This window comes from Brassica napus, chromosome C7 (genome assembly GCF_020379485.1).
Source record: "Brassica napus cultivar Da-Ae chromosome C7, Da-Ae, whole genome shotgun sequence".
Lineage (NCBI taxonomy): Eukaryota > Viridiplantae > Streptophyta > Magnoliopsida > Brassicales > Brassicaceae > Brassica > Brassica napus.
The window spans coordinates 1,885,297-1,911,264 of record NC_063450.1 but is presented as its reverse complement, the minus strand read 5'-3'; the positions used below and the strand labels follow the sequence as shown (position 1 = coordinate 1,911,264).

The 25,968-nt window shown below is 37.7% G+C and overlaps 2 protein-coding genes and 1 long non-coding RNA gene across 7 annotated transcripts; 2 read left to right on the top strand and 1 right to left on the bottom strand.

Moving 5' to 3' along the window:
• Positions 1–3,676: 3,676 nt before the first annotated feature.
• On the top strand, positions 3,677–7,650 carry LOC106406782 (RNA polymerase I-specific transcription initiation factor rrn3-like). 4 transcript variants are annotated; one of them, XM_048762290.1, is made up of 16 exons: positions 3,677–3,832; positions 4,201–4,291; positions 4,380–4,463; positions 4,545–4,616; positions 4,711–4,782; positions 4,892–5,104; positions 5,205–5,315; positions 5,399–5,503; positions 5,592–5,708; positions 5,833–5,901; positions 6,048–6,154; positions 6,269–6,352; positions 6,447–6,531; positions 6,661–6,774; positions 6,871–7,037; positions 7,219–7,650. In XM_048762290.1, exons 5-16 carry the CDS (start codon positions 4,720–4,722, stop codon positions 7,466–7,468), a joined length of 1,485 nt encoding a protein of 494 aa, XP_048618247.1. In that variant the 5' UTR covers positions 3,677–3,832; positions 4,201–4,291; positions 4,380–4,463; positions 4,545–4,616; positions 4,711–4,719; the 3' UTR covers positions 7,469–7,650. The 4 variants fall into 4 exon arrangements, with proteins under 4 accessions (XP_048618247.1, XP_048618249.1, XP_048618246.1 ...); XM_048762291.1 differs by having other exon boundaries at positions 3,705–3,832; positions 4,188–4,291; XM_048762292.1 differs by lacking the exon at positions 7,219–7,650 and having other exon boundaries at positions 4,201–4,293; positions 6,871–7,201.
• Positions 7,651–7,656: 6 nt separating this feature from the next.
• Positions 7,657–15,167, bottom strand: LOC106389039. Of its 2 annotated transcripts, XR_007325960.1 has the most exons (5): positions 14,779–15,129; positions 14,202–14,419; positions 13,992–14,131; positions 13,589–13,845; positions 7,657–11,637 (listed from the first exon to the last, which is right to left on the bottom strand). It is a non-coding gene; the product is annotated as an uncharacterized LOC106389039 (long non-coding RNA). The 2 variants fall into 2 exon arrangements; XR_001277953.3 differs by lacking the exon at positions 7,657–11,637 and having other exon boundaries at positions 12,703–13,845; positions 13,992–14,136; positions 14,779–15,167.
• Positions 15,168–22,164: 6,997 nt separating this feature from the next.
• Positions 22,165–25,672, top strand: LOC106405999 (F-box protein At3g08750). Its single transcript, XM_013846571.3, has 8 exons — positions 22,165–22,318; positions 22,400–22,663; positions 22,955–23,413; positions 23,508–23,620; positions 23,699–23,839; positions 23,922–24,003; positions 24,103–25,229; positions 25,449–25,672. Coding segments are annotated over exons 3-8 (1,521 nt in total). The 5' UTR covers positions 22,165–22,318; positions 22,400–22,663; positions 22,955–23,356; the 3' UTR covers positions 25,450–25,672.
• The last annotated feature ends 296 nt before the right edge of the window (positions 25,673–25,968 follow it).

Here is a 25,968-nt window from a genome sequence, read left to right as displayed (position 1 = left end):
TCAAGGAATGGCCAGTTGAGCTCGAGATTATTTTGCGCATCATGGATCTGCCAGGATGGCCAAGCCTTTCATGCCATTGTTTAAAGGCTTCTCTGAACTCATTAGGAATTGAAGTGTTAGCCTCACTCGATTTTATATTGGCACAATAGAGGCCTATTGATATAGCAGGGATAGTCTCTAGGACTTTCTTATGGCCTTGGGCATTTTCATAAATCAAGAGGAATTCTTTCTTTCCCTCGCCCCTAGTTTCAACATGTAGATCATTCATGCGAATGTCTTTGAAACTTAACAGATTTCTCTTTGATTTAGGAGAATATAATGCATTAGAAATTTCTAAATGCGTGCCTTTAGGCATCACTAAGTGAGCCGGGCCATGGCCTTCAATAAGGCTGGCCGTGCCTGCTATAGTATTGATATTGGCACTCTTTAAAATGAGGTTAACAAAATATCTTTTGTCTTTTAATATAGTGTGACTTGATCCACTATCCACTACTAGCTGGTTCTTGTCTTCTTTCATTTCTGAAAAATAGACAAGAGTCAACACCTTAGATATTACTTAAGGTTTAAAGTATGTTTTAATGGCTTTGTTTTATGTTCTTAATAATTTCGACTTTGTATAAGGCATATATATAAAGTAAAAACTTTATTTCATAAATAGAATTGCCAAAGTCATAGAACATAAAGCCAAATCAAGAATTCAAAATGCAAAGACAAAAGCAATATGATATCGAAATCTTCATATTCAGCCACTTGTAAGGAGGTCTGAAGTCTCAAAGTCCTCATGATCATCTTTGTCATGGGCTTGATCATCCTCATGGTCCAGATCATTCTCATTATCATAATGGACCAAATTTGCCTCAAGTTCTTGCCCTTTATGCTCTCCTGGTAGAGCTTAACAAGGTGTTGGGGAGTTTTGCATTTATTAGCCCAATGATTGGTCATCCCACAACGATAGCAAGCAGATTTGGTCGAGCTCGAGCCATGGGTTTTGAAGTCGGACTTATACCCACGGTTAGCTTGATGACCTCGGCTATAGCCTCGGCCTCGGCTGCGACCAAGATGGTCTCGTGGTTGAAATCCACGGCCACGTGGTTGAAACCCACGGTTACGACCTTGCCATCTACCACGGCCTCTCATGCGACCATGGTATGACTCTCTTGGAGTCTCATCTTTTGGCTCTACGGCCGCATGTGCCTCAGGCAATGCTTTAGCACCAGGAGGCCTTAGCTCACTGTTCATCATGAGCAACTCATTGTTTTGCTCAGCTAGCAACAAACAAGAGATTAAGGCAGCATAAGTGGAGAAACCCTTCTCTCGGTACTGTTGCTGAAGCACAACATTGCTGGTGTGGAATGTGGAGAATGTTTTCTCCAACATATCAGCATCAGTAATAGTCTCACCACAAAGTTTCAACTTTGAGACTATTTTGAACAAAGCCGAGTTATACTCTTCCACAGACTTATAGTCTTGGATTCTCAGGTTTCTCCAATCATAAAGGGCTTTTGGCAATATCACAGTTTTCTGATGATTAAATCTGGTTTTCAACTCTGTCCAAAGTTCCAGAGGATTCTCAATTGTGAGATACTGGTCCTTGAGACCTTCAGCAAGGTGATGGCGAATGACAACAAATGCCTTGTAATTATCCTTGTCTGATGGCTCAGTGCCTTCAGTGATAGTATCACCAAGGTTTCTGGACCTTAAGAGGATTTTGGTATCAAGCTCCCATTGGAGGTAATTATCTCCGGAGAGATTGAGGGAAGCATATTCAAGGTTGTTGATTTTCGACATCTGAATCAAATATCCATAAAGGAGTAAGGATTCATAATATAATTCAGGATTTGAATTTATATGCCAAGGAGTTTGATGATTTATAATAATGATGGTTTATTATGCATTTTATTTTCAGAAAATATTTTATATGCATTAAGATAAAAATTTTGTCAATCAATATGGATGGATTAAAATGCATCATGGACAAGACAAATAACTTTTATAATGTTCAAGATATTTGTAAACCAAAGTAGATTTTCAAAATCGGTTAAACTTGGTTTATAATTTTGAATAAAGCAAATGTACTAAATTTTAAATGGAAACCGATTTTGTCTAACTATATGCAAACAGTGTGAATCATTTAGATGCAAACAACATGAACCACTTCAGACGCACTAGTATCATCATTGCTAAAGCTATGCGAACATGTATGTTTGGTTTCAATTATGTGATACCTATGTCCAGTTTTAACAATATGATAGTTGGATGCATGCAAAGGTCAGTTCATGGATGATTCAAGTTCGATCTAATGATTTACTAAATGATACTATCAGGTATACAAATGATCAGTTCATAATTTAATCATAGAATCAGGTTCAAGGATGAAACTAGATCAAGTTTTATTTTAACTAGCAAACTATGTGATCAAAATTCAGTATGATATAAAATCTGTTCATGGTTGGTTTAATTAACAATATGATCAAATGATTTCAAATGATTTCAACCATATTTTATTCTACCTTATGACATATCAAGACTATGGCTTATAAAACTTTAGAAATAATTTTCAGTCAAAGATATGCACTTAATAAATTCAAACAAGCATTTATAAAATCGATTATGCATTTATAAAAATCATAAAAGGTTTTTAAAACTTTGATAGTTACAAAATAAATATTAATAGTCAAGGATATGCAATGAATGATTTTAATTTCGATTTTATTGATGGGTTGACTGATTTTAGGAGATCTGGCCGAAAATGGCACAGCAAGGGATTGATGGAATTTTGTTTTGGCCAGATTATACACTTATGTTTATCACATCTGGTAAAATGGCCAAACAAAAGGATTGAATCAAAAAGGTTTAAGCTTTCTCTAATAATTTTATGATTCATAAGTTTTTATAAACAAGATTCATGTAGATCTTTAGGTATTTTGATAAGTTTATAAGTTTTTAGAGAAACATAGAACCTTTAGAGAATTTTAAGTTTTATGGATTCAAGATACTTTTAGAATCAAGTTCCATATGGATCATATGGATCATAGAAACAAGATCAATATTTTAAATCCATAGATTGTTTATAAGTTATGGATTCATATAGATCCTAGAATTGTTTCAGACATAATGGTGTTCTATAGATTTCAAGGTTTTGATTTGTTTACCTTTTTCACCACAAGAATCTGAGAGGACCACCGTGAGAGAGAGAGAGAGAGTTGGCCGGAATTTGAGAGAGAGAGGTGGCCTGGTGGAGAGAAGGCTGAGCGCCGGTGGAGCAAAGGCTGAGCACCGGAGGAGCTGGCCGGAAAGAGGATCGCCGGCTGAGAGAGATTTCTCAGGTGGAGAGCACAATCGTGCTGATAACGTGTTAGAAATATGAGAGAAGTGTTGTTGTGAAAGTTGTGTCTTTCTCATTAGCTCTCACTATCAATATATAGTGGAGGTTCATAAGGGTTTACAACAAGGAGAGTATCTACACATTTATTACATATTGACCACAAAGATATAGTCTTGGTCAAAGCTCATAAATGCTCCGGTTGAATGAGTCTTCATCTTGACTAGTCTCGGGCGGATGTAGACGGACCGGAGACAGGTGTAGACGGACCGGATAGTCTGGTCGGATGTAAACCTCCTTGATGGTTAATAGCAATCCACATATCCATATCATGTATTTATAACACTACAGGGTTAGTCAAGATCTTATCAATCTTTGTATCTGTTTTCTTGACTTCAGGTGTTTTGTGATTCTTATCTCCTTCTTGTCATTTTTGTCTTTTGTAGAAAGGGAATCTCCGCATCGGGTTCAACCCCGAATTGGCTCAAGACCACCGCGCTCGAGCTCGATGTAAGACTTCTCAGACATCTTTGATTTTCGATTCGTGTTTGTGTGTCCGTGTTGAGACATTAGCTTCATTTGCTTTAATTGTATCTCACTGTAAGTGTTTTAACTTAAATCGTACTCTTATCCTGAACTCCGGAACTATAACTTGTTTTTACTGGGGCTGTCCGAACGTTTGCTTTCTAGCTCTGGAACTTAATTTTGCTTAGTCTACTTTTAACATATCTGCGAAAAAGAATTGTTTCGGGAAAATCTTTAACTTCTGATTCTTCTTCACCCATTTCAGCGTGTTTTGATCCATGATTTTATTATATACATCATTCCATTGTTGATAACAGGTTGATGAGTCGATTTGTTTAAGTTTTGCTTAATAGGTTTTTCAATCGAAGAAATATTACATAGATGCTGAGTTAAGAGACACAGCTTGTGTGTCTGACATTAGGGAGGCCCTTGCATCAGCCAAAAGTGCGAGTCTTTTTGCTTCTTCACATTTGTATAGACATATATGTTTCTGTGTGTGTTCTTTTAAAGTATTGTCTTTTGCTAATTCCAGGAGGATACCCATAAGTATACTGAGCTTGTTCAAATACTGAACACTCAAAACAAATCTCATGTCGATGTTGTTGCACAGCAAGAGGTGTGTCTTTCTCTTCTCCTTTATTCGGTTTAAATTTGTTGTTGCTGAGACATATATTGTTGACTCTTACTTGCTTTGCAGACACTCTTGAAATTTCTATCACGCTCTGTTACTTTCTTAGATGCTGCTCACCATGAAGAGCTTCTTATTCGTGTAAGTTTTTTTTTTGTTTTTTTAATTTCATGAAGCTTAGAGTTGAATTCACACATACCTTACCTCTTTCTCTGACTTTTATTATTTTCTTTAGATTCTTGGAATGAAAATTTGGGATCACCCACCTAATGTAGTATATGCATTGCTGGAGCTAATTATATCACTGGTACACAGCTCCCCTCATGTCAACCTCAAATATATATATATATATATATATATATATATATATATATATATTATCTGCTTTGACAGTTTTTGCTGTCTTCCATCTCTAGGCCACTACTAGGGGAAAGTATCTGAATTGTTGTTTGGAGATGCTCATATTTAATTTACTCTCGCAACCCCACATACTCAATAAGAAGATGCGGGAAGTTCCTTCCTTGGTGCACTCTGCTCTTCACAAGATTTCTTATTTAGTTCCCCCGGCTCCCTCTCAAATACTTTACATACTCGTCAAGAGAATGCCTAACATATACAACAAAGGCCATGTAAGTTAAAAAGAAAAAGAAAAAAAAAAGTTTAGTCAGTGTTGTAACAGCGAGCCTATACCTGTGGTTGACAACTATTTCATTTGTCTTGCGGTTGCAGGGTTTAGTGACATATGTGGATGCCTCGTTGAAGTTGGAGAACAGCTCAATCGGAAAGGTTGTTGGCGACCGGATCCTTAGGGTGATAATGCTGAGGTTGCTAGATCTTGATGTAAGTGGACTGAAACTGTTTCAAGTATAATATATCCACCAAGTAAAATGATAAGTGAATGATGTGCTTTATCATCTTTGTAGGTGGAAATTGAGCGGGATGATATTCCCCAAGATGACTCCACTTTAGGCTTGTTTGATATGGAACTTGAAGTTGCAGTTGAAGAGACCATGAATGAAGGAGAGGAGGTAGGTTTTAAATGTGACTACAAGATGCTTTTTCTCTTGCTATGAAAATTTGGATTTTGATTCATAAATTCGATTTTTATTTTTGCAGTGTCCAGTGCAGTCTCTAAATCAGAATTATTCAAAAGTCTCCGAGTTGCTGGACAAATTAATGGTCCTATCTTTTGAGCATCTTGAATCCTGTCAAAATGCTGGTCGTCTGGATGAGGTATGTCACCAATTTGTGCTTCATCAACATATCTTTCCTTTCATTTCCTTCCTTTGTGGTTACTGGTAGATGCATTCATCTTTTTTTTTTTTTTCCGGTTCTGTTTTTCATGGTTTCGGCGCAGGTGTTTGAAATTCTTTTCGACTTGTTTGAGAACTTAATTCTGACGACGTGCAAACCAAAATTTCCACAGGTAATATATAGGCTCCTAACACTTTACTTCATCATCGGCATGAGATGTCATGCCTTAGGCTTATCTAGATGATTCGTCAGGCTAGGCTCCTAACACTTTACTTCGTTGTTGGAATGAGATGTGTTTCATTTTGCTTTCGTCTGCAGTTCCTGTTGTTCTATGCGTGCTCACTAGATCCTGAAGATTGTGGTGTGAAATTTGCCAGTAAGCTGTTGGCCATATTTCTCTCCAGCAACAAAGATCGAGTTACTAGGTGAGTTTCATCTTATCCTTCATGGCTGCAAGATATCATCAAGCTAATTCTGTTCTCTGTTCAACAGACTCACCACTTTTACATGGGTTTTGTTTTCTCCCCCTTACTAAACAGGACGAATGCAGTGGATTATCTAGCCAGCTACTTGTCTCGTGGAAAGTTTTTGCATGCTTCTTTTGTGGCTAGAATTTTAAAAAGGTAGAAAGAGGCTGACAAAAAGAAGATTATTTTGATCTTATTCAATGTTTCACTTCGTTGTAACATTGTTTCTCTCGTGTCTGAAATTTCCTAGACTGGTGGATGAGTGTGCGGATTACTGCAGAACATACAATGTTGGTGCTTCTTCTGGCCATCTAGTTTTCTATTCTGGATGTCAGGTATAGTCAAACTTTAGAACCATCTTATTGCTTCTACGTCTCTACTTATCAATCATATTTACCCTGTAAAGGAGTTGTTTTGGCCTATCTGCGTCTGGTTATATCAAGTAATAACTGTGACTGTTTCAGGCAATCATGTACGTGCTATGCTTCCGAATGAGATCAATCCTAGATGTTCCTCGCTTCCAGTTGCTGCTTACACCGCTGGAGTCGGTTTTATCTCACAAACTAAACCCGTTGAAGGTAACTCGCCCATAGCTCATGTGTCACTGGAGTCGGTTTTATCTCACCACGGTATCATATGCAGTAAAGCTTGCACTAACTTTGTGTGTGACACAGGAGTGCAATCCATATGTAGTTTCTGAGTTCCTTAAACAAGCCAAAGCTGGTGGTCTGTTCATTGTCTCGGAAGCCTTCATTTTCGGTGACCTACCTGAGTCTGAGACCTCTCGTGCTTTTGGTGGCTTCTTCTCCTTCGACCCGTGCTTGTTCAAAATCTCCAACAGGTTCACTATCTGAACTCTATTTTTGTTGTTGTTACCCCGGCTTGCGCATCTCTAATGCAAATTCTAGTGAATATCTTGAAATCATTGGAAAAAGATTCTTCTTGTGTTGAATACGATGATGTGCAAGTAGTTGCATTATATAATTTTTACTCACCCGTTTGTTACTTGTCAAATGTTGAAGCTTTATCTCTCCGAACTTTATATACTGGTCAATGGTGAAAAGGACTCATGACGAAGATGAAGCTTTTGCGGAAGTCATAGTGTCTGGAGATACAGACAATGATGAGGACTACGATGATGACCCCGTTCTTGATAACGACGTGAAGAGGATGTCTATAACTCCTAAGCAGTCTTACATGCGGGACACATGGAGACTCTCGAAGATGCCTTCGAGAATCAGACCATCAACAAGTCCAAGCCAATCCCTCTGACCCCAGTGGAGCGCCTCTTATTTAAATGTTTTTGCAATATGTGTTTTGAGTTTTCAAGTTGACCCCCTTTTTTTTTGCCTTATTTTGTGTGTACTTTGGCTTTATAAAACCTTTAAATCGGTTCAGTTTAAGAAATGTCAATCACATCATACGTTTTTTTTTCTTTTATTTATTTTTTTTTCTATTTCTATATATTTCATTATTATCGAAAATACAAGCTAAGACAGATAGCAAACAATACAATCACATGGCTAATCTACATAACAAGCACTGCGAGTCTAGACTCCAAAGGCTTGTGCACTCTTCAAACTCCCTATTAACGTCACTTGATAAAACTGAAAAGATCTCAGATGATTCGATAGAGTTTTGTCGGACCATCTTTCATATATAGAAGATGCCAACTCATCTAAATCTCTATTAAAATCAACCCAGATCAATCCATCACTACATCTTCCTTTTTTTCCAAGGATACTTCACTCTGAACCAATCTGGTTCCATATCAACAAAATAGATTATTGAAGTATAACCCGGGTTATTTAGTTAGGCTGAATTGGTTCTCTTTCGCTGGTTCAGTTTATCTATTTCGGTTTAGTAAATATGTATTGTATATAAACACCTTAACTTGTAAACAACCGATAGGATTAACAGATCAATATACATTTTCTTCTAACAAACTTCTTCTTCTCCAAAGCTTTCGTTCTTCATTGATCTCGTTCTCAATACGTAATATGGTATCAGACCAATCACATAACTCTTTTATCATTTGACTCCGCTTTGATATTTCGTTTCTCAGCTCCTTTTTTATTCTTATCTATCGTTTTTGAGCTCTGATGGTGTCCATAAACAAGATACCTCGCAGTACTACTCGAAACTCGTCTCGATCGAACGCCGTGACTCACTCTCCTCCGGTTTCTGTTGCTCCATCAACTGATACATCACACGTGTTTTCCATGGCGAATCTCACCGATATCACTCAGTCTCCTCTGTACATGAATAACTCCGATCATCCAGGTTTACAACTTATCTCCATACAACTCGATGGTTCAAACTATGATGCTTGGAGTGCTGAGATGAAAATTGCTTTAGATGCTAAGAACAAGATAAGATTCATTGATGGAACTCCCACTCGTCCTGAAGAATCTCATTTTAGTTTTCGTATTTGGTCTTGCTGCAATAGTATGGTCAAGTCATGGTTATTGAATTCCGTATCTAACCAGATCTATCGCAGTATTCTCCGATTGAATGCTGCGTCTAACATATGGTGTGACCTACAAGGTCTTTTTTACATGAAAAATCTTCCGAGAACTTTTAATCTTACTCAACAGGTACATGATCTTCATCAAGGCTCAATGTATCTTTCTGAATATTTTAATACGCTGAAGAAATTGTGGGATAATCTTGAGAGTTATGATGAACCGGATCAGCCTTGTATATGTGGTAATGCTGCAAAGCATCAATTGAAGAATGAACGTTCCAAGATTGTGAAGTTTTTGGCAGGTCTTAATGATTCTTATGCGATCATTAGATGTCAAATTATTATGATGAAAGTCTTGCCTTCATTGGTGGAAGTTTATAATATCTTGGATCAAGATGTGTCATAAGGGATTCTCTTCTATTTCACCTTCTCCATCTACGTTTCAAGTCTCTGAAATTCCTCCATTGGTGAATGAACAAGCTATTTGTTCATTCTATAAGCGTCCTGGACATATTGTTGAACATTGCTATAAAAAGCATGGCTTTACTCCAGGCTTCGTTTCCAAATTCAAACCTCAGGATAAGTCTAACTCTCTTCCAACGGTGGCTGCTCAGATTAATGGTTGTTCACCTCCTATTACCGAGCACAAGACTTCTAATGTTGAGAATATGCTTGGTAGTCTCTCAAAGGATCAGATTCAGCAGTTCTTCGCTCTTTTCACATCTCAGTTGCAATCATCTCCAGCAACTGGTACCATGGAAGCGAGAACATCTAATTCTAGTATCTCTCTTTCATCAACAACATATAGCTTTGTTGGTATTTAAATGGTCTCTCAGCATACATTGTCTTCTCAAACATGGGTGCTTGATTCTGGTGCTATACACCATGTTACTCATGAGACACAACTGTTTATATCTACTGATACATCAGTAGAGAGTTATGTTAACCTACCAACCAGATCTATGATTAAGATTAGTGGTGTTGCAAAGGTTCAACTCAACTCGCACATATGTCTCAATAAATGTGTTATACATACCAGAATTCAGGCTGAATCTTCTCAGTATCAGCTCTTTGATGAGAGACTTGAACTCTCGTGTCATATTTATTCGTTTTTCGAGTCTCATTCATGATCCTACCAGGGCATTGACGATTGGTCAGGGTAGACGAATTGGAAATCTCTATGTGTTGGACACGCAAAATCTTCAAGCCTCAGTTAACTCAGTCGTGGATGTTTGTGTATGGCACATGCGTCTTGGTCAGCCATCATATTTAAGACTGGATGTGATATCTGAAGATTTAGGAACTTCAAAACTCAAGAATAAAGACTCTGTGTAACAGAAGAAATATCCATATATATTGCTCAATAACATTTGTAACACAAACTTTGAGTTGTTGCATATTGATATTTGGGGACCTTTCTCAGTTGAAACGCTTGATGGATATAAAACAAACCTTGACCAATTGTACTTTTGATGTATTGTAAGACTTTGTAAACGACTTTCAAATGAGATGTCCATGGAGCATAAGACTACTGACATGACTCGTTGACATCAAAAGATATGTTAGGCCGAGTGATAGTTAGATACATGAGACGTCCCACAATCCGTCTATACATCCCATCATCAGCATGAATCACACCATCACTCTTTGATAACTTCAGATTAGGAACCATCGAGAGCTGAATATATGTTGCCAAAATGGCTACTATCAAGTTGTTGTTGAAAGTTGCAGATTCGAAGAAATGGTATTTAATACTGCTTGATATCTCAAATGCCTTTTTGAATGGTGAGTTTGAGAAAGAGATATACATCTAAGGCTATGCTGAAAGACAGGGGGGCTCTCTTCCTTCTCGTCATGTTCTTCGGTTGAGAAAACCAATCTATGGTCTTAAATAGGCTTCACGTCAATGGTTCAAGAAGTTATCTAAAGCTTTCTTCTCTATGGGATTTGTTAAAGGTCATGCTGATCATATGTTTTATATAAGAATAAAATAAATTATATCAGTAAATCTCCCCCAGACTTAAATTACACTGTCCCAGTATTACTCAGCCGGAGTTATGATGGAATAGTTCATGATGTACGAAATGTAACAAGTAGGGAAGATACATCTGACCGGATTAGATATCGATCGATGGGAAAATGTTACATCGATCGTCGTGTGGTTGTCTATGTCGAGCGATGTCGACGTTTCGTCGGCGGTCGATATTCAGGTCCTCCTACTTGGGTCTCCTAAATCTGAAAGAAATAAAACGAAAGTAAATAAATGCTAGCTAATAAAACAAAAATAAAATACCTAATAGTGGGTTGTCTCCCACTCTCTCCCACTCAGCGCTTGGTTATAGTCATTTAGTTTGACTGTGGTAGTGAGTGGCTATTTGGTGGAGAAACAACTGCTTGTTGGAAAACAAGCATCCACGTCATCTCTGCACATTCTGGACCAAGATGCGATGAAACTTCTTGTGGCCTCATCATTTCTTGTCTATTTGTCATTCATCTTCTCAAGTACATTGGAGATGTTATGTAGCCTATCCTGAATGTTGTCAATGCTGACCTGGTGCAAGCCTATGTTGTCATAGGCGTATGCTGAAAGTTCTGTCAGTTCCTTGTGCATTGATTCTATCGTCTTGTGTATCAGCTGCTCGCTGGCTGGTGTAGACTCGGCGTCGATCGATGTGATTATGTGTTCGTCGGTCGATCTCGGCGACTTACCATCGAGCGATTTCACTCGCTTCCTGTCTCAGTTGTCCCGTCGATCGATGGTTGACTTTTTGGTTGGTATGAAAGATCTGGATTGATTTTTGTTGTGGCGACTCCTACGTGTTTGTTTGGATCGGTTTGAATGACTGCTGGAGTGCCACGTTGCTGTGAGAATAGGTTGTCAGGTCCATTGGCCACTTGAAGGATATCTGCTATGTCCTCTATGGACACTTGTAAGATCCTTCCATCTATTGCACGTACGTTGCCATCTGGGTCCCTGAAAATACCAAATTCATCAGGTGTTAGAAAACCATAATCAATGTTTGCATTATCATTCAATTTAGAAATAGAAAGATTAGGGTTTAGAGTAGTATCGATCGATGTTGATACAGATGCATCGATCGAGGGCAGAATAATTTCTGCAGAACTTTTGTTCTTGAGATGATTGCTCTTCATGGATTTTCCTGTTGATGTAGATGGAAGAGTGTTCATCTTTTCTGCTTGTGTGTCTGCTTTGGTGTGTGGAGGTGGTTTCAGAGGTGCAAAACATTTTAAATAGGTATTTATAAACCTAGTTGGAGAGGGAATATTCTCCTGCTCCTGAATTTTCGCTGCAGCGCGAATATCGATCGATGTTCCTGTATGGGTGTCGATCGATGTGAGCGGTTGTTTTGCTGGACGAGGGTGGGTATCGACCGATGTGGAGTGCACTTCGTCGAACGATGTTGGAAACGTTGGTGAACTTATGTGTTTCAAATCTTTCATCCTGCAAAGACATTTCTATTGCACGTTCTTTCCAATAATCCTCATCGTATTCCTCTGTATGTTTCTCGTTAGGTGAAGTAATTACAGTGTCAACTGCAAAACTTTCATGGAAACCACTGTCTGCCCAACTGCCTATGGAATAATCATCACATCCTCTCTTGCTTGGAGGGTGGAAGGCAAAGTGTGGGTAACAATGATTAGGTGGACCGAAATGGTCAACCAGCTGATCAACGTCGAGCGACGTGTTGTTGCGGTCATCGGTCACTGTTGACTCATTGGAATCGATCGATGGAAAAGTGGGGGTGTCGATCGATTCCAATGAGTCAGAAATTCCAATGTGTATGGCACATGCGTCTTGGTCAGCCATCATTTTTTAGTATTTATTTTTTATTTTATTAAATTTTAAATCCTAATTCCAAAACCCCATGCCCTTCGCATTTTGATGGTGGTTTGTAAGTGTTGCTAATCAAGGTTGAACATGGAAACGAAAAACCGATTGAATTCATATTGTTATGAATTTAGTAAATAATTAAGTAACCATTTTTAAAATATTCCTGGACATTGTGGGTCTGATTCGGACGATTAACGTGTGTTTCTTGTGTTTGATTTGTAAAGTCAGAAATATATGTCGACCAAAAACATCATATATTCCAAAACGCATCAGTTTAGAGTCCTTTGCTAGCTAACTAATCTATATGATGGAAACAACAGGTTATATTGGATGTTTCAAGTACGTAAAGGAAACACAAACCATTAGCTTAGTCACCACTTGTCTGTTCGTCACCGAAAGTTACAAATTTGGATAATTCCAACTATCTCCAACGAACCCAGTAATCTTATTCTTTACCTGATGTAACACACTGTTTACCTTTTGATCAAATCAAACACATGGTTCCCGTGTTGATCTCATATAATCATATTTTCCTAATCATATTCATCATTTTTTGCTACGATAAAGTTGGAGGAGCTTATATATAGAGAAAAAGACAAAAATAGCACTAAATCAAGTTTTTGTTCCCAAACTAGCACTCAAGGTCAAAAGTCACAAAAATAGCACTTAATGTTTTATCAAAAATCACAAACTTAGGGTTTAGAGTTAAATGGTGGAGTTTAGGATTTAGGGTTTAGGGTTTAGGGTTTAGAGTTTAGGGTTTAGGGTTTAGGGTTTAGGGTTTAAGGTTTAGAGTTTAGGGTTTAGGGTTTAGAGTTTAGATTTTAGGGTTTAGGGTTTAGGGTTTAGGGTTTAGAATTTAGGGTTTCAAGTTGAGAAATGAAGTTTTGGGGATAAGATTTCAAATTTTGAAAAATAAAAAATTAAAATTTTCAAACGATAAACTTAGAAATGTGCTATTTTGGTCATTTTAGTTTTTGAGTGCTATTTTTGTAATATAAACTTATAAATGTGCTATTTTGGATATTTCTCCTTATATATATAGACTTAAAATTTCAAAGAAAGAAGATACCTTTAGAGATCCTCCTTCTATTGATCAAAAAAAAGAAGAAGATCATCCTTCTATAAACTCCATTAGGATAGCGGATTGAAATATGTGTTGATGTACGTTTCCATTTTCTGAGGTTTTCCATTTGAAAGATATCTCATGCCCGTATAACTCCACTATATAGTAGTCATGTTTCACAGCTCAAAAAGCACACATCTCCAAAGCGTGTATACACGACAGTCCTGATGTCATCTACGAAGCTCCATAAACCTCAAAAAGGTCTGTTGGAACAAAATATGAAACTACTCAGAAAGTTTACTCAAACCTGAAGCGGGAAAAGACTGCAAAAATATGTTAGGTACAGGACAGCCAAATCTACCATACATTCTTGCAATTCAGAATCGTTAATTTGTTCATGTAGGCATACCTCAGGGTTGCATGCACACCCTATTGAAGTTCATAAAGTAGCAAAGAGTTAGATCTGTTTTGGATGCTCTTGACAGCATGAACAGCAAAGTAATGTAGTGGATCATCTCATGGAAGTTCCCCATCTAGATTCATGCTCATCTGTCCTAAAGAATAAATTTTCATGATCAAAGTTTTCTATTAATCTATATACAGTAGTTTGTAGTCATACCTTATTTTCAGCCAAGTTTGTAGTAGTGGTAGGGGCATCATCAACGACATGCTTGAACTCTTGCAACTCCTTGAAATTCAACATTGGCTCACCCACATTTTTGCATTATAAAATTTCTTCTTATTAACCTCATTGATCTCCAGGGAGAGTTGATGCATCGTTTCTGCTATAACTTTTTCTTTCGCGTTTACAACTCCTACAAACTTGACCACTGGATTCTACGATTTTAAAAATCAAGAACCCAAAACGTCGCTAAAAAATCAGAGCACTTCCAAATTATAGCCAGGGGAGATCTATGTAAAAGTACTCATCATCCCCCATAAATCAATTCCAAAAATCTAGGATTGATCCATTGAAAACACTAAATATGCGAAAGTGTAATTAGCAACACAAGTGTATCCAAAATGGACACGACCAACTTCACCGCGGAGCTCTTACTCGGTAGAGAAATTCTTTGAAAACACTTTTATCCACACCCACTTCCGCAACGAAATTGAACTTCAGTTGTTTGAACCATTAACAACACAACATTTCCCAATAATTTTAAGATCTAAAATATTCAGTTGACAAAAATTACCTTTTCAATTCCAATAAGCTCTCGACCTTATTCCTTCCCAACAACAAAGGAGCCTGCTGACAAGACCAGCCTTCAAATCAGACAGAATCAGTTAAAGAATCGCCATAGTCAAACTCGCCCTTAGAGAGAGTTTTGGAGAGTTTTGGAGAGGAGAAAACTGAGAAACGATGAGATACGTGGATTCATGCCTTCTAGTCCATATATGTATTATATGCAGAAGGATTAAGAAGTCGTTGAAAGCTTGTAGTGATTGCAAAGTTTAACGTCGACGGTTACGAACAGGTTGCGGTGGCTGGGAACTTTGAATCGTCGGATTGGAATGTAGGAGTTGCGTTATGGGGCCTTTGGACCTATTCTGAATCAATTACAATACCTAAATTACCTATTGGGCCTCTGCAAACATGAAAACCCACTTTGCAAGACGCTAACAGGAAGCAAAATCCGAGAATTATAGTATGACACATGTCATGAATTGCCCCTATATGTCATGAATTGCCCCTATGTAGTTGGTGATGTGGATAGCCTAAGGAGAGAGACAACTCTCCTTTATTGTATAAGATTTACCTAGCTTAATTGATACGCCTTAAAAGGATCACTCGACCGGATTTGGAAAAGATATGAATTCGAAGAGGAGATCTAATGGAATGAGGGGTCGCACAAAGGTTGCGGAGTGGCCTTTGATAATCCCGAACCAGATTGTTGCCGGATGTGACTCACCGTTCCAACAAAGAGGCGATCTTGAACCGTTGCTTGATATGACTCACAAGACCAATGGACAAGGGCGTTTGCTTGGAGCTAACCACACCAAGAAAACTAGAAAAGTTCTAAACAAAGAACAAAGAGTAAAGACTCAAAAAGTTGAAAGAAAATTGAATGATTTTATTGATAGAAGTGTTTGCATATTTATAGTAGAAAAACACATGAAAAGTATTAATGATAGATCTAGATCTAGATCTAGATCTGGATCTGAAAATTAAAGACAAAGTAGAAAATATCTTGAGTTCCAGATCTGGTCATAAATGACTAACGTCCTGGTTCGTCTGAACCAAGTGGTTCCTTCGCGGTAAGGAGCAGGACGGACGAGGCGCGTTCTGGACAGTCGGGGTGATTGGATGGGTCAGGACGGACGGTCTGATCAGCACGATCCAAAGAGAAATTATGATCAGCATGGACGGAATGATCAGATGGAATGACACGGGCAGTAGGACTGGCAAGATCCAACATGAAAACCTCGGTTTGATCGAGCTGGTAAACAAGAACGCCACCTTGGGCCGTGTCCATGAACCAAACAGGACGGTGCTCGATCCAGGGCGTATCATACTCTCCCTCTTCAAAAGGATTTGTCCTCAAATCCATTTTACCTGAATCAAAAGAAAATGAATCAGACAAAAATAAATTTAAAAACAAGTAAAATTCATTGAAGGATAAATTTGGAGCGAAACTTCCTTGGAGTTTTGAAGTCGTTTTCATCAAATAATTCCAAGTCCTTTGGCGTCCATCATTGCTTGCTCTCCTTGGAAATGATCATGCTTATCATGTTCATTCAAAACAAAGTGATTTTGGGTTAGACAGGAAACACTTTTGGTTGATGGAGGATCGGTTTTGGCTCAGGCCGCTTCTTTCTTGGGCCTGAATCTCCTTTAGAAGTCTGGTACTCGCGGATAGACGGGCTGGAGAACTTTCGGTTTGGAAAATTCATAACTCCTTCATCCGTGAAGCTTTTCAAGTTATTCCAAGCCTCAGTGAATCCTTGGTGAGTTGTCTTTCCAGGGAAATTGGATTAATGACAAAAGACCTTCTGAATGTTGAGATATCCGTTTTGGACTGAACCCCTATCGCTGGCATTTCCAAGATACCCGGTTTGGACAACAAAGCTTCTCCAAATTTCAGGCTGTTGGGAAAGGTCAATGATTTCATTTCTCAGAGGATGAACCTGTCTTTCCTGGATACTCAAAACAAACACTAAAAGACCAGGATCATATGTGCAAGACAAGTACTTGTTCAATTCAAAAATCAAGATCTCTTTTCCAAGAACAAGTAGCACACATTTAAGCCTTTCAAGATGAACATCAAAGTAAACATTGCAGACCAGAATGATTTCAAGGCATTCTACAATATTACTCATTTTCAGAACATGCATATCCTTCTCAACATCTGAACACAAAAGAGTAAGTTCAGTTTGAACAACATCTATCAATTGATCTAAACGATTGTCAAAGAAGGTGTTGTATACCAAGATGTCATTAAAACTCAAAACAACACAATTATCACAAAATGATCTCAGAAGATGCCAATTTCTATTAGTTTCAAAACATCCAAGATCAGGCTGCAAAACAGAATCGCAAAAATCAAGATCACAAAAATCATTTTGTTTCAAATCAAGCTCAAGAGATTTTTCAAAATGATCAAAGCTTTTGCTGTGCTTTAAGAAGTGATCAAAACTCAAAATAAAGTCACAACTGATTCCATTGCCTTTTTGAAAACATTTTTGATCAAGAAGCTTCTCAGGTTTAAACAATTTAAAAGAATTAATTACGTTTTCCAAAACAGATTTTGAAACACAAAAATCTTTCATCTTGTCAAGACCAAAACGAATCACATCATGAGAACTGATCTTTACAAACATATTTGGCAGAGAACTAATCAAAGCAGATTTCCCACAGTGCTCTTGAAGATCATGAGACAAATAGGCATGTGTTGTGCTGGGATCAAAGCATAGATGGCAATCCATGACGATGGAGGTGATGCTTGTTGCTTCTTCTTCAAAGACTGGGCCATGTTCGTCCTCCTCATCAAAGATAGGACCTAGATCCTCATCCAAGGGGTTTCTAGTGTCAAGACGTGGTCCTTGATGTGGATAATCCAGTGGCTCTTCCTCAAAAACCTGTTGAGACAAAACAAGACTACTCGGGTGCTCCGGTTGCAAAATGGTTAGTTCTACATTAGTATGTTCATTATCATTCATAAACTCAGATTTAAGAAAAGGAAGATCACAATTTTTCTCACAAGTAAACAAGCTTTCAATTGGCTCTTCATCAGATTCATCAAAGATAAAGAATCCGAAAAATCTTTAAACTCTTCAACATGGGTTTCAGATTTACCTTTAGGTTTTTCACTGATGAACAATGATGGCTCAGCTACAGGTGCACGTGTGGATGTGCTATTCATGTGGATCTTACTGACGTCCTTGAGGGCTTTCATCATTCCCTTCTCAAAATTGTCACATATCTCTTGGACACAAACTGAAGGAATCGCCTCTTTGGATCAGCTTCACCTTGGGACGAGTTGAAAGGTTCATTGCACCTCCTGTTTGGCCTATCTTGCACACTAACAAACTCATCAAAATTATTCAAAGAATATTTATATGAAGATTGAGAGATAGTTTGTTCTGGGGATTTCTCCTTGCTACTTTTCCTTTGAAGACCAAACATCATAACTTGAAAATCTCAACACAAAAGTTAGGAAATAAAACCTCACACTCTCAAGTGTTTAATCTCACCCACTCAAGTGTTTCTCTCAGATTTAGGTGATCACACACAAGTTTCTTCTCAATGTTCTAAGAGAACAGATCAAGGAATCCCAATGGACAAACTTCAAGCAAACAAGGGGATTTTTTTTTTTTGGAACGAGAGAAAGATAAGAGATTTAGCTTTTGGAATCCGTTTTAACCACCTCAAAGGCTGGATTTCTCCTCAGCCAGCAGGCTTTCTCTTCCACCACCAATCCACAAATCAAACTTGAAACTCTTTTTTTTTTTAAATCGTAGATCTTTTTTTTTTTTAAATGGATGGTAATGAGGGGCCAAGATTCAAGATATATAGAAGAAGATTTTTTTTAATGAAGAATATGATAGATGAGAAAGATGAAATGGAAAGAGATACCAGAAGAGTGGCTCTGATACCACTTTGATACGCCTTAAAAGGATCACTCGACCGGATTTGGAAAAGAGTGGCCTTTGATATTCCCGAACCAGATTGTTGCCGGATGTGACTCACCGGTCCAACAAAGAGGCGATCTTGAACCGTTGCTTGATATGACTCACAAGACCAACGGACAAGGGCGTTTGCTTGGAGCTAACCACACCAAGAAAACTAGAAAAGTTCTAAACAAAAAAACAAAGAGTAAAGACTCAAAAAGTTGAAAGAAAATGGAATGATTTTATTGATAGAAGTGTTTGCATATTTATAGTAGAAAAACACATGAAAAGTATTAATGATAGATCTAGATCTAGATCTGGATCTGGATCTAAAAATTAAAGACAAAGTAGAAAATATCTTGAGTTCCAGATCTGGTCATAAATGACTAACGTCCAGGTTTGTCTGAACCAAGTGGTTCCTTCGCGGTAACGAGCAGGACGGACGAGGCGCGTTCTGGACAGTCGGGGTGATTGGATGGGTCTGGACGGACGGTCTGATCAGCACGATCCAAAGGGAAATTATGATCAGCATGGACGGAATGATCAGATGGAATGACACGGGCAGTAGGACTGGCAAGATCCAACATGAAAACCTCGGTTTGATCGAGCTGGTAAACAAGAACGCCACCTTGGGCCGTGTCCATGAACCAAACAGGACGGTGCTCGATCCAGGGCGCATCATTAATCTTACATAAAATATAATATATTGTGTTCTCTCGCTCCCTGTGGATTTCATCCTTAAGTACTATATGTGATCTCTTATTTGAGAGAATTGGTTCTAGGGTTGATTTGAGCTGCATCAAAAATACCAGAGAAGTCTTCTCGGATAAACATGTTAGTTTTTGCAATTGAAATTTTTTTTGAAGGTATTTGACCTTTTCTCAGAAGACTTCCTGAATATGACTTCCAAAGAAGACTTATTACACTCACATGAAGTCTACTCACTGTCGGTGGAAATCTGCAGAGTTTACTTTTGCAGTTGACCATATTTGACTTTTGCAGTTGACCATATTTGACTTTTTCAAAGAAGACTTCCGTGAAAGTCTTCTGCCACAAGACTTCCAAAAACGTCTTTTTTGATAACCAAAGGTTTGACCAGAATCACAGAATAAAAATCTGGAAAACTTCGATGAAGTCTTCTAATTAAAATTAAATGTTTAAGTTCTATTTTTTAATTGCAAAACTAACCTGCGTAGACTTCCACCGACAATGAGAAGCCTTCCATCGACAGCTGAGAAGACTTCCCGTGAAGATTTTTAATAGAAAGTTATTTTTTTGACACAATTCAGTCAATTGCAAAACTAACATGTTTATCCGAGAAGACTTCCAGGGAAGTCTACTATTTTTTGTTAACAAAGAAAATTTTTGAAAACTACCAGCAAAATCTTCTCTAAAAAACATGAAGAAATTTAATTGCAAAACTAACCTATGCATTGATCAGAAGACTTCCGTAGAAGTCTCCTTGGTAGAGAAGACTTGCAGAGAAGTTCCAGGTTACGTTTACAATGGATTGTTCTCAATTGGTGAAGATGGTTTCGGAACGAGAAGAATGACCAGCATTTGAAAGCTATTTGGAAGATATCAAGCTTCTCAAAGGAAGTTTCCTCAACTTAGACATCGTTCATGTACCTCGGATGGCAAATCTTCGGGCGGATAGCTTGGCACGTAGTGCAAGGAAGCAACTGTCATTTGTCGTTCACATGGATGCGGAGTTACCAACATGGTTTACAGAGTCAACATGAGTCTGTGAATTTCTTGCTGTCAAAAAAAAAAGAAAAAAAAGAACCGGTGTGGTTCATGTTTAGCTTCTCCAAGCACACATTACTTAGTAATGAAAGTTATCCAGTCGTTCTTGACCAAGAATAATGAACTTGAGTAACTCTAATAAGCTTTTAAAGTTTGAAATAAAAAGTTGAGATTTTGGGATGAAATAAGAAAGAAAATGAAAGAGAAATGCTTTGTGTGTGTAAGAAATAAGAATATGAAGATGTAGATGTTTATTTTAGGTGCATTTAGAGCTTGAATTTTTTGTTCATGGTGGTTGGTGTATGATGATATTGGCAATATTGTAAATAAGTAAAACAATCATTTTCGAAAAGAAGTAATGGAATTTTCTTGCAATATATTATCTTCTATAATATTAAAATCTGGGATCTGCTGCAATATATTATCTTCTTTAAAATTAATCACACGAATTGTACCTTTCAGTTACACAATCTAATGTATAAACAGAAAATTCAACTAATTATAGATTTATAGAATATTCATCCTATTTATTCAAAAAAAATCAACTTCCATAACTTCCTCTCAAATACATTTAAAAATATTAATTGTTAAATCTCAAAAATCTTTCTAATAAATAAGAACTCTCTTATACAAAATTTGAAAATATATCAAATAATGAAGCTATGTTTAAGAATATTCTAAGTTCTTGTAATTTGCACATTTATATCAAGACATTTTATTATTACAATATATTGAACATTTGTGACACTCAAATAAAGATTATACTTAGAGATTTTACTAAGAGTATTTTAGTCGTATATAAAAATGGACAACAAAAGAACTTATGGTTAACACATCTGTGAGGTTAGTTTTGCAATTGACTATATTCAACTTTATAAAAAAAAAGACTTCTACAGAAGTATAAAAAAGTTCCCAAGAATTCTGTCCTCAAAACCTAGATTTGAGCAAAAATCTCAAAAATAAAAATAGAGAAGACTTCTCTAAAGGTTTGCTAATTAATTGCAAAACTGATCTTGGAAGACTGCTTGCGACACTTTGAAGACTTCATATAATAGTAAGAAGACTTTTCAAAAAATCTACTCACAACATATTTCTTCAGCAGTTTTCTATGAAAAAAAAATCAAATTTCTCAAAAATTTTGGCCAATTTCAAAATTAACTTCGATTTTCGTAATTTTTTCGGGAAATTGACTCGATTTTCTTTTTGGTCTAATGACAAGGGCCGACGACGGAAGCTCAGGATGGAGCCATATGATGTGGAAGTCTCATTTACGTTTACAAAGGAAAATTTGTAGGCTTCCAGAGAAGATTTACATGAAAAATTCACAAAATAGTCAATTGTAAAACTAACATTTGCGTTGATCAGAAAACTTCTATGCGAAAAAGATCTGATTTTTTTGAATATCGTACATAGATCTAGTGAGATTTTCTGCTGATCTTCTCCAAGCATTCAAAACTTCTTAATGAAAGATTAAAAAATCAAACTTGAGTAAATTTATTGAAAATATAGTTTTAAAATTTTCATTTTTAAGGATGAAATGAGAACGAAAAAAGGCCAAACTAGAACCAAATTAAACGGTGAAGAATCATAAGTCTTTAGAACCGAAAAACCAAGTTGAAACCGGAACTGAGAACCGAATGCCCAAGGCTGGCCAATGCCTAAAATAAAACACACACGCACATACGCGTGTAAAATGTATTATAATTTTGGTCAATCAACTTATAAGTTGAACCGAAAGAAAGGAAAAAGCCCAGCCCAGCCCGTGAACACACTAAAACCTAATAAATATGATCGAAAAGAAGAAAGCGGTCACCTGCTTCGCTCATAATTTCGGCTTTAACCCTAATGGATGAAACTAGGCGACGACGGGGAGACGAGGTTTGATTTCGGGATTAGGATGAATTTTACTATGAATCTTTCGTTTCCAAAAGCTTAATTCGATTTCTGCCGATATTGTAGGAAGCTCTTGCTCGTCACGATGCTATAATGGCTCTTCGTCAACTTAATCTCAACCCTCAACGACCTGATTCAGCATATCTGAGGACTCTGGATACTAGTAGCAGGAAGACGGCAGAACTTCTCCAGGATTTAGAGCGGATGGATAAGGAGGAGCTAGAAAAGACGTTGGATGATCTGCGAGGTGTAAATGTTCGCACTAGTGAAGCAGTTTATGCCATTTGCAAGGCCGTAATCATGTCCTCAAATGTACAAGCAGCTGCTCAGGTTACGGCTTCACTTTCTTACAGTATCCAAACACGCTCTATTTGTACCAAGTTATCTACTGTTAGGATGTTGCCGACTGGAGTAGATCAGCAGTGACACTTTCTTTTTTCCTTGCAACTCTCGTGATCAGCATTCCTCTCTGTATAGTTTATGTCAAACCTCCTTTTCAGTTGAAATACCTTGCCCTTCTTGGTTCTTCCCAGTTTGTTCTTTCTTCTGCGCCACATAAAAGTAGCATAGAGCATGTTTAAATGCCTTATATTGTTCCTGATATCCTGTATGCTTTGACAGATTTGCTCCCTACTTCATCAGCGGCACAAAGAGTTTTCTCCGTGTTTAAAACAAAGTTTCTTGAAAGTCTTCTCTCCTGGAAATGCCGACTGGTTTAAAAAAAGCAAGATCCTATTACTTCTTCTGGTGCTCTACTATGTCGGAGTAATCAGAGATTGCGACATCTTCGTCAATGTTATTAAGGATATTACCAGTGTTGAACGACTGAGAGACAGAGCTAGCATCCCACTTTATGTGCCAATGCTAATTGATTTCGCTGAGCATGGAAGATTTTTCTAGATTAACTTATGTTTTATCCCATCTCTGTTTCTTCTTTCCTGTACTTTAGCTAAATGTGACCAAGGTTTTCTCTAGTTCTTTAAGGGTCTCGACGTCACTGAAGAACTGAAGAACAGTTGCAAGATGGCTTTCAAAACATATTATACTGCTCTGGCCGATCTCCTTCAGTGTGAGAACGAGGTTAAATCCATAACTCATCACCTTTTATAAATGTCTTCGTTTCCTCCTTTCTTTTTCGGTTATTTTCCTTTTTCTCAACATTTTTTTTTGACAGTTACTTGTCCAAATGGATAAAGATAGTGCTAAACTGGAGCTTAGTGGAGACAATGCATCTTCTCATGAACAGCTGAAGAAATCATGTTCCGACCTCTATTATTTTCTCTCAATGTAACTATATAACTCAAGCTTTCACATCCATTTTGATATATACCCTGCATACTTATGTATCTTTTCTTCCTGTCGCAGCTTGGCCGAATTACTTGATCTGCAGCCTCCTGCTAAGGATGGCACAATCACCGAATCAGTTGATGTGCAGCCTCGTGCTAAAGATTTTACAACTTGGCTCGCAGAAGTTTGGCCGAATCACTTTATACCCATTGATCTGAGGTAAGCTTATCTAGTTCTATATTGCGTTTATTTTATTCTTTTAGTTTCCGATTTTTTTAAGTCACCTGCATTGTTTCTCTAGACCATCCGTTCAAGCAGATGTGTTGGGAGAAGCAGCTCATACATCGGATGAGCAATCTGCAAAGGAAAAAGATAATACCTCTGTGAGTGGATGAAATACTAATTGACAGTCTGCATGGTGTTACTTTTTGATTGGGCACGTGTCTAACTTTGAATATCGTCATTCTGCATTGTTTTTTTAGGAAGCCTACACAGTGCCACTCCCATTTGACGTAATGAGAAAAATATTATCAAGGTGTGAGGTTGAAGATCTTGTGCGGTTCAGAACGGTGAACAAAGAAATCAATGCATACAACTACAAGCTGCTGATGCATCAAGCACTGGAGTTTTTCATCAGAGTAGATAACAACCATACCGTTCAGATAATGAATCCGGGGACCCGAGTTCTGCGTGAATTAGAAACTCCAGAGGATTTTCGTGGTGCAGGGGCTGTTTCCTCTATGGTTCACTGCAAAGGATTGGTCCTTTGTAGCTTTATGGATGCCAAGCTAGCAATTTGGAATCCGGTTTTGATCAAAGCGAGATGGATCAACCCTCCCTCCGGTGGTTTCACGAATTTTGATTTCTATGGGCTTGGATACAACGAACCATCTCCTGACAGCTACAAAGTCTTGAGGTTTATTCACAGGGCACAGTTTCAGAACAGTCACTTTTCTGGAGATGATATACAACAGGCTGAGATATATGAGTTCGGAACCGATAGTTGGAAAACGGTTGAGGCTAAGAGAGACTGGATAATAGAGAGCTGGAGTAAAGGGTTGTCTATCAATGGGAGGATGTATTGGGTTGCGTGGAAGCGTTTACAAGAGAGTTCAAAACCGGTGGCTTTCATTCTAAGTTTTGATTTCTCCACGGAAGAATTCAAATCTATTGTGGACTGTCCTAATAACGGGAAAGGAACGCTTAGATTAGGAAGCTTTGAGAGGGATCGCCTCTCTCTCATCCAGCAATCTGTTTCTACCAGAGTGATTGAAGTTTGGGTGACAGAGAGTAATTTGGAGTCATTTACGAGGAAATTTACTATGAGTGCTAGAATCCCAAATTTGCAGAGGCATTTTTCTCATCCTGTTTACACGCTTGGGAAAAACAATGGTGTCATGGCATGGTGCCTAGTAGAAGCCAAAGCGGAAAGTCCTATGTTGTTTGACAAATTTGTTTTCTGTGAACTTTATGAGGAGGGTGGTTTAGGGTTTGAGTCTACGATTGTGAACGAAAGGGAGGGCGGGGATGTTACGCTTAATGTGGGCTACCTATATTTCCCAAGCCTTGTTCCACTTCCAATAGTTGGTAGCACGCCTACTACTTACTGGTAACATCTATCACTCTTGTTTTCGATGTCTTTTTTTTGTTGTTGTTGACCTCTGAGATTAGTTTTGACTGGTTTTTAAATTAGAGGATGAAAGTGATCTCAATCACTGCAACATTACACGATTTGGCATCAACCCTTTTGTTCATGCTTTTTACAGAACCCGTCTATTTAGCGCACCACCGTACATGCTTTTTATTTTCCGTGTCATTTCTTTTGCAGAGTCAGTTGATCTATACGACACAACAGCAGCATCGGTTTCACCTACTGTGACAAATCCAAATCCATGCTTTTGTGACTTGTGGAACTCATGGAACCTCTTTTCTTTGATCAAACTCTGCAACACTTCTTTTGCTTTAGATGTTTGCTTTTCTTTGATCAAATTCTGCAACAGCTCTTTTGCTTTAGATATCTGAACAAAATCTCATTATGGCCCGTTTCTTTTACTCCAGATGTCTTGCAGCACGCCTTCTACTTTCTTTGATAATTTATGTAGGCCAAATTGAACTAGTAAAACGACAATTTAAAAGTCTTGAACAGTAAAACGGCACCATTTTCCCGTGTCACGTTAACAGACATTGAACAATGTTGTTACACCATACATTCTTTTTTTTTTTGAATGAATACACCATACATTCACTTTGTAACATATCGTTAGACATTCATACGTTCACAATTCATTTTGTTAATTGACAATTGGAATTACGGTAATTTATTGGGATCACAGAAATTCATATCACAT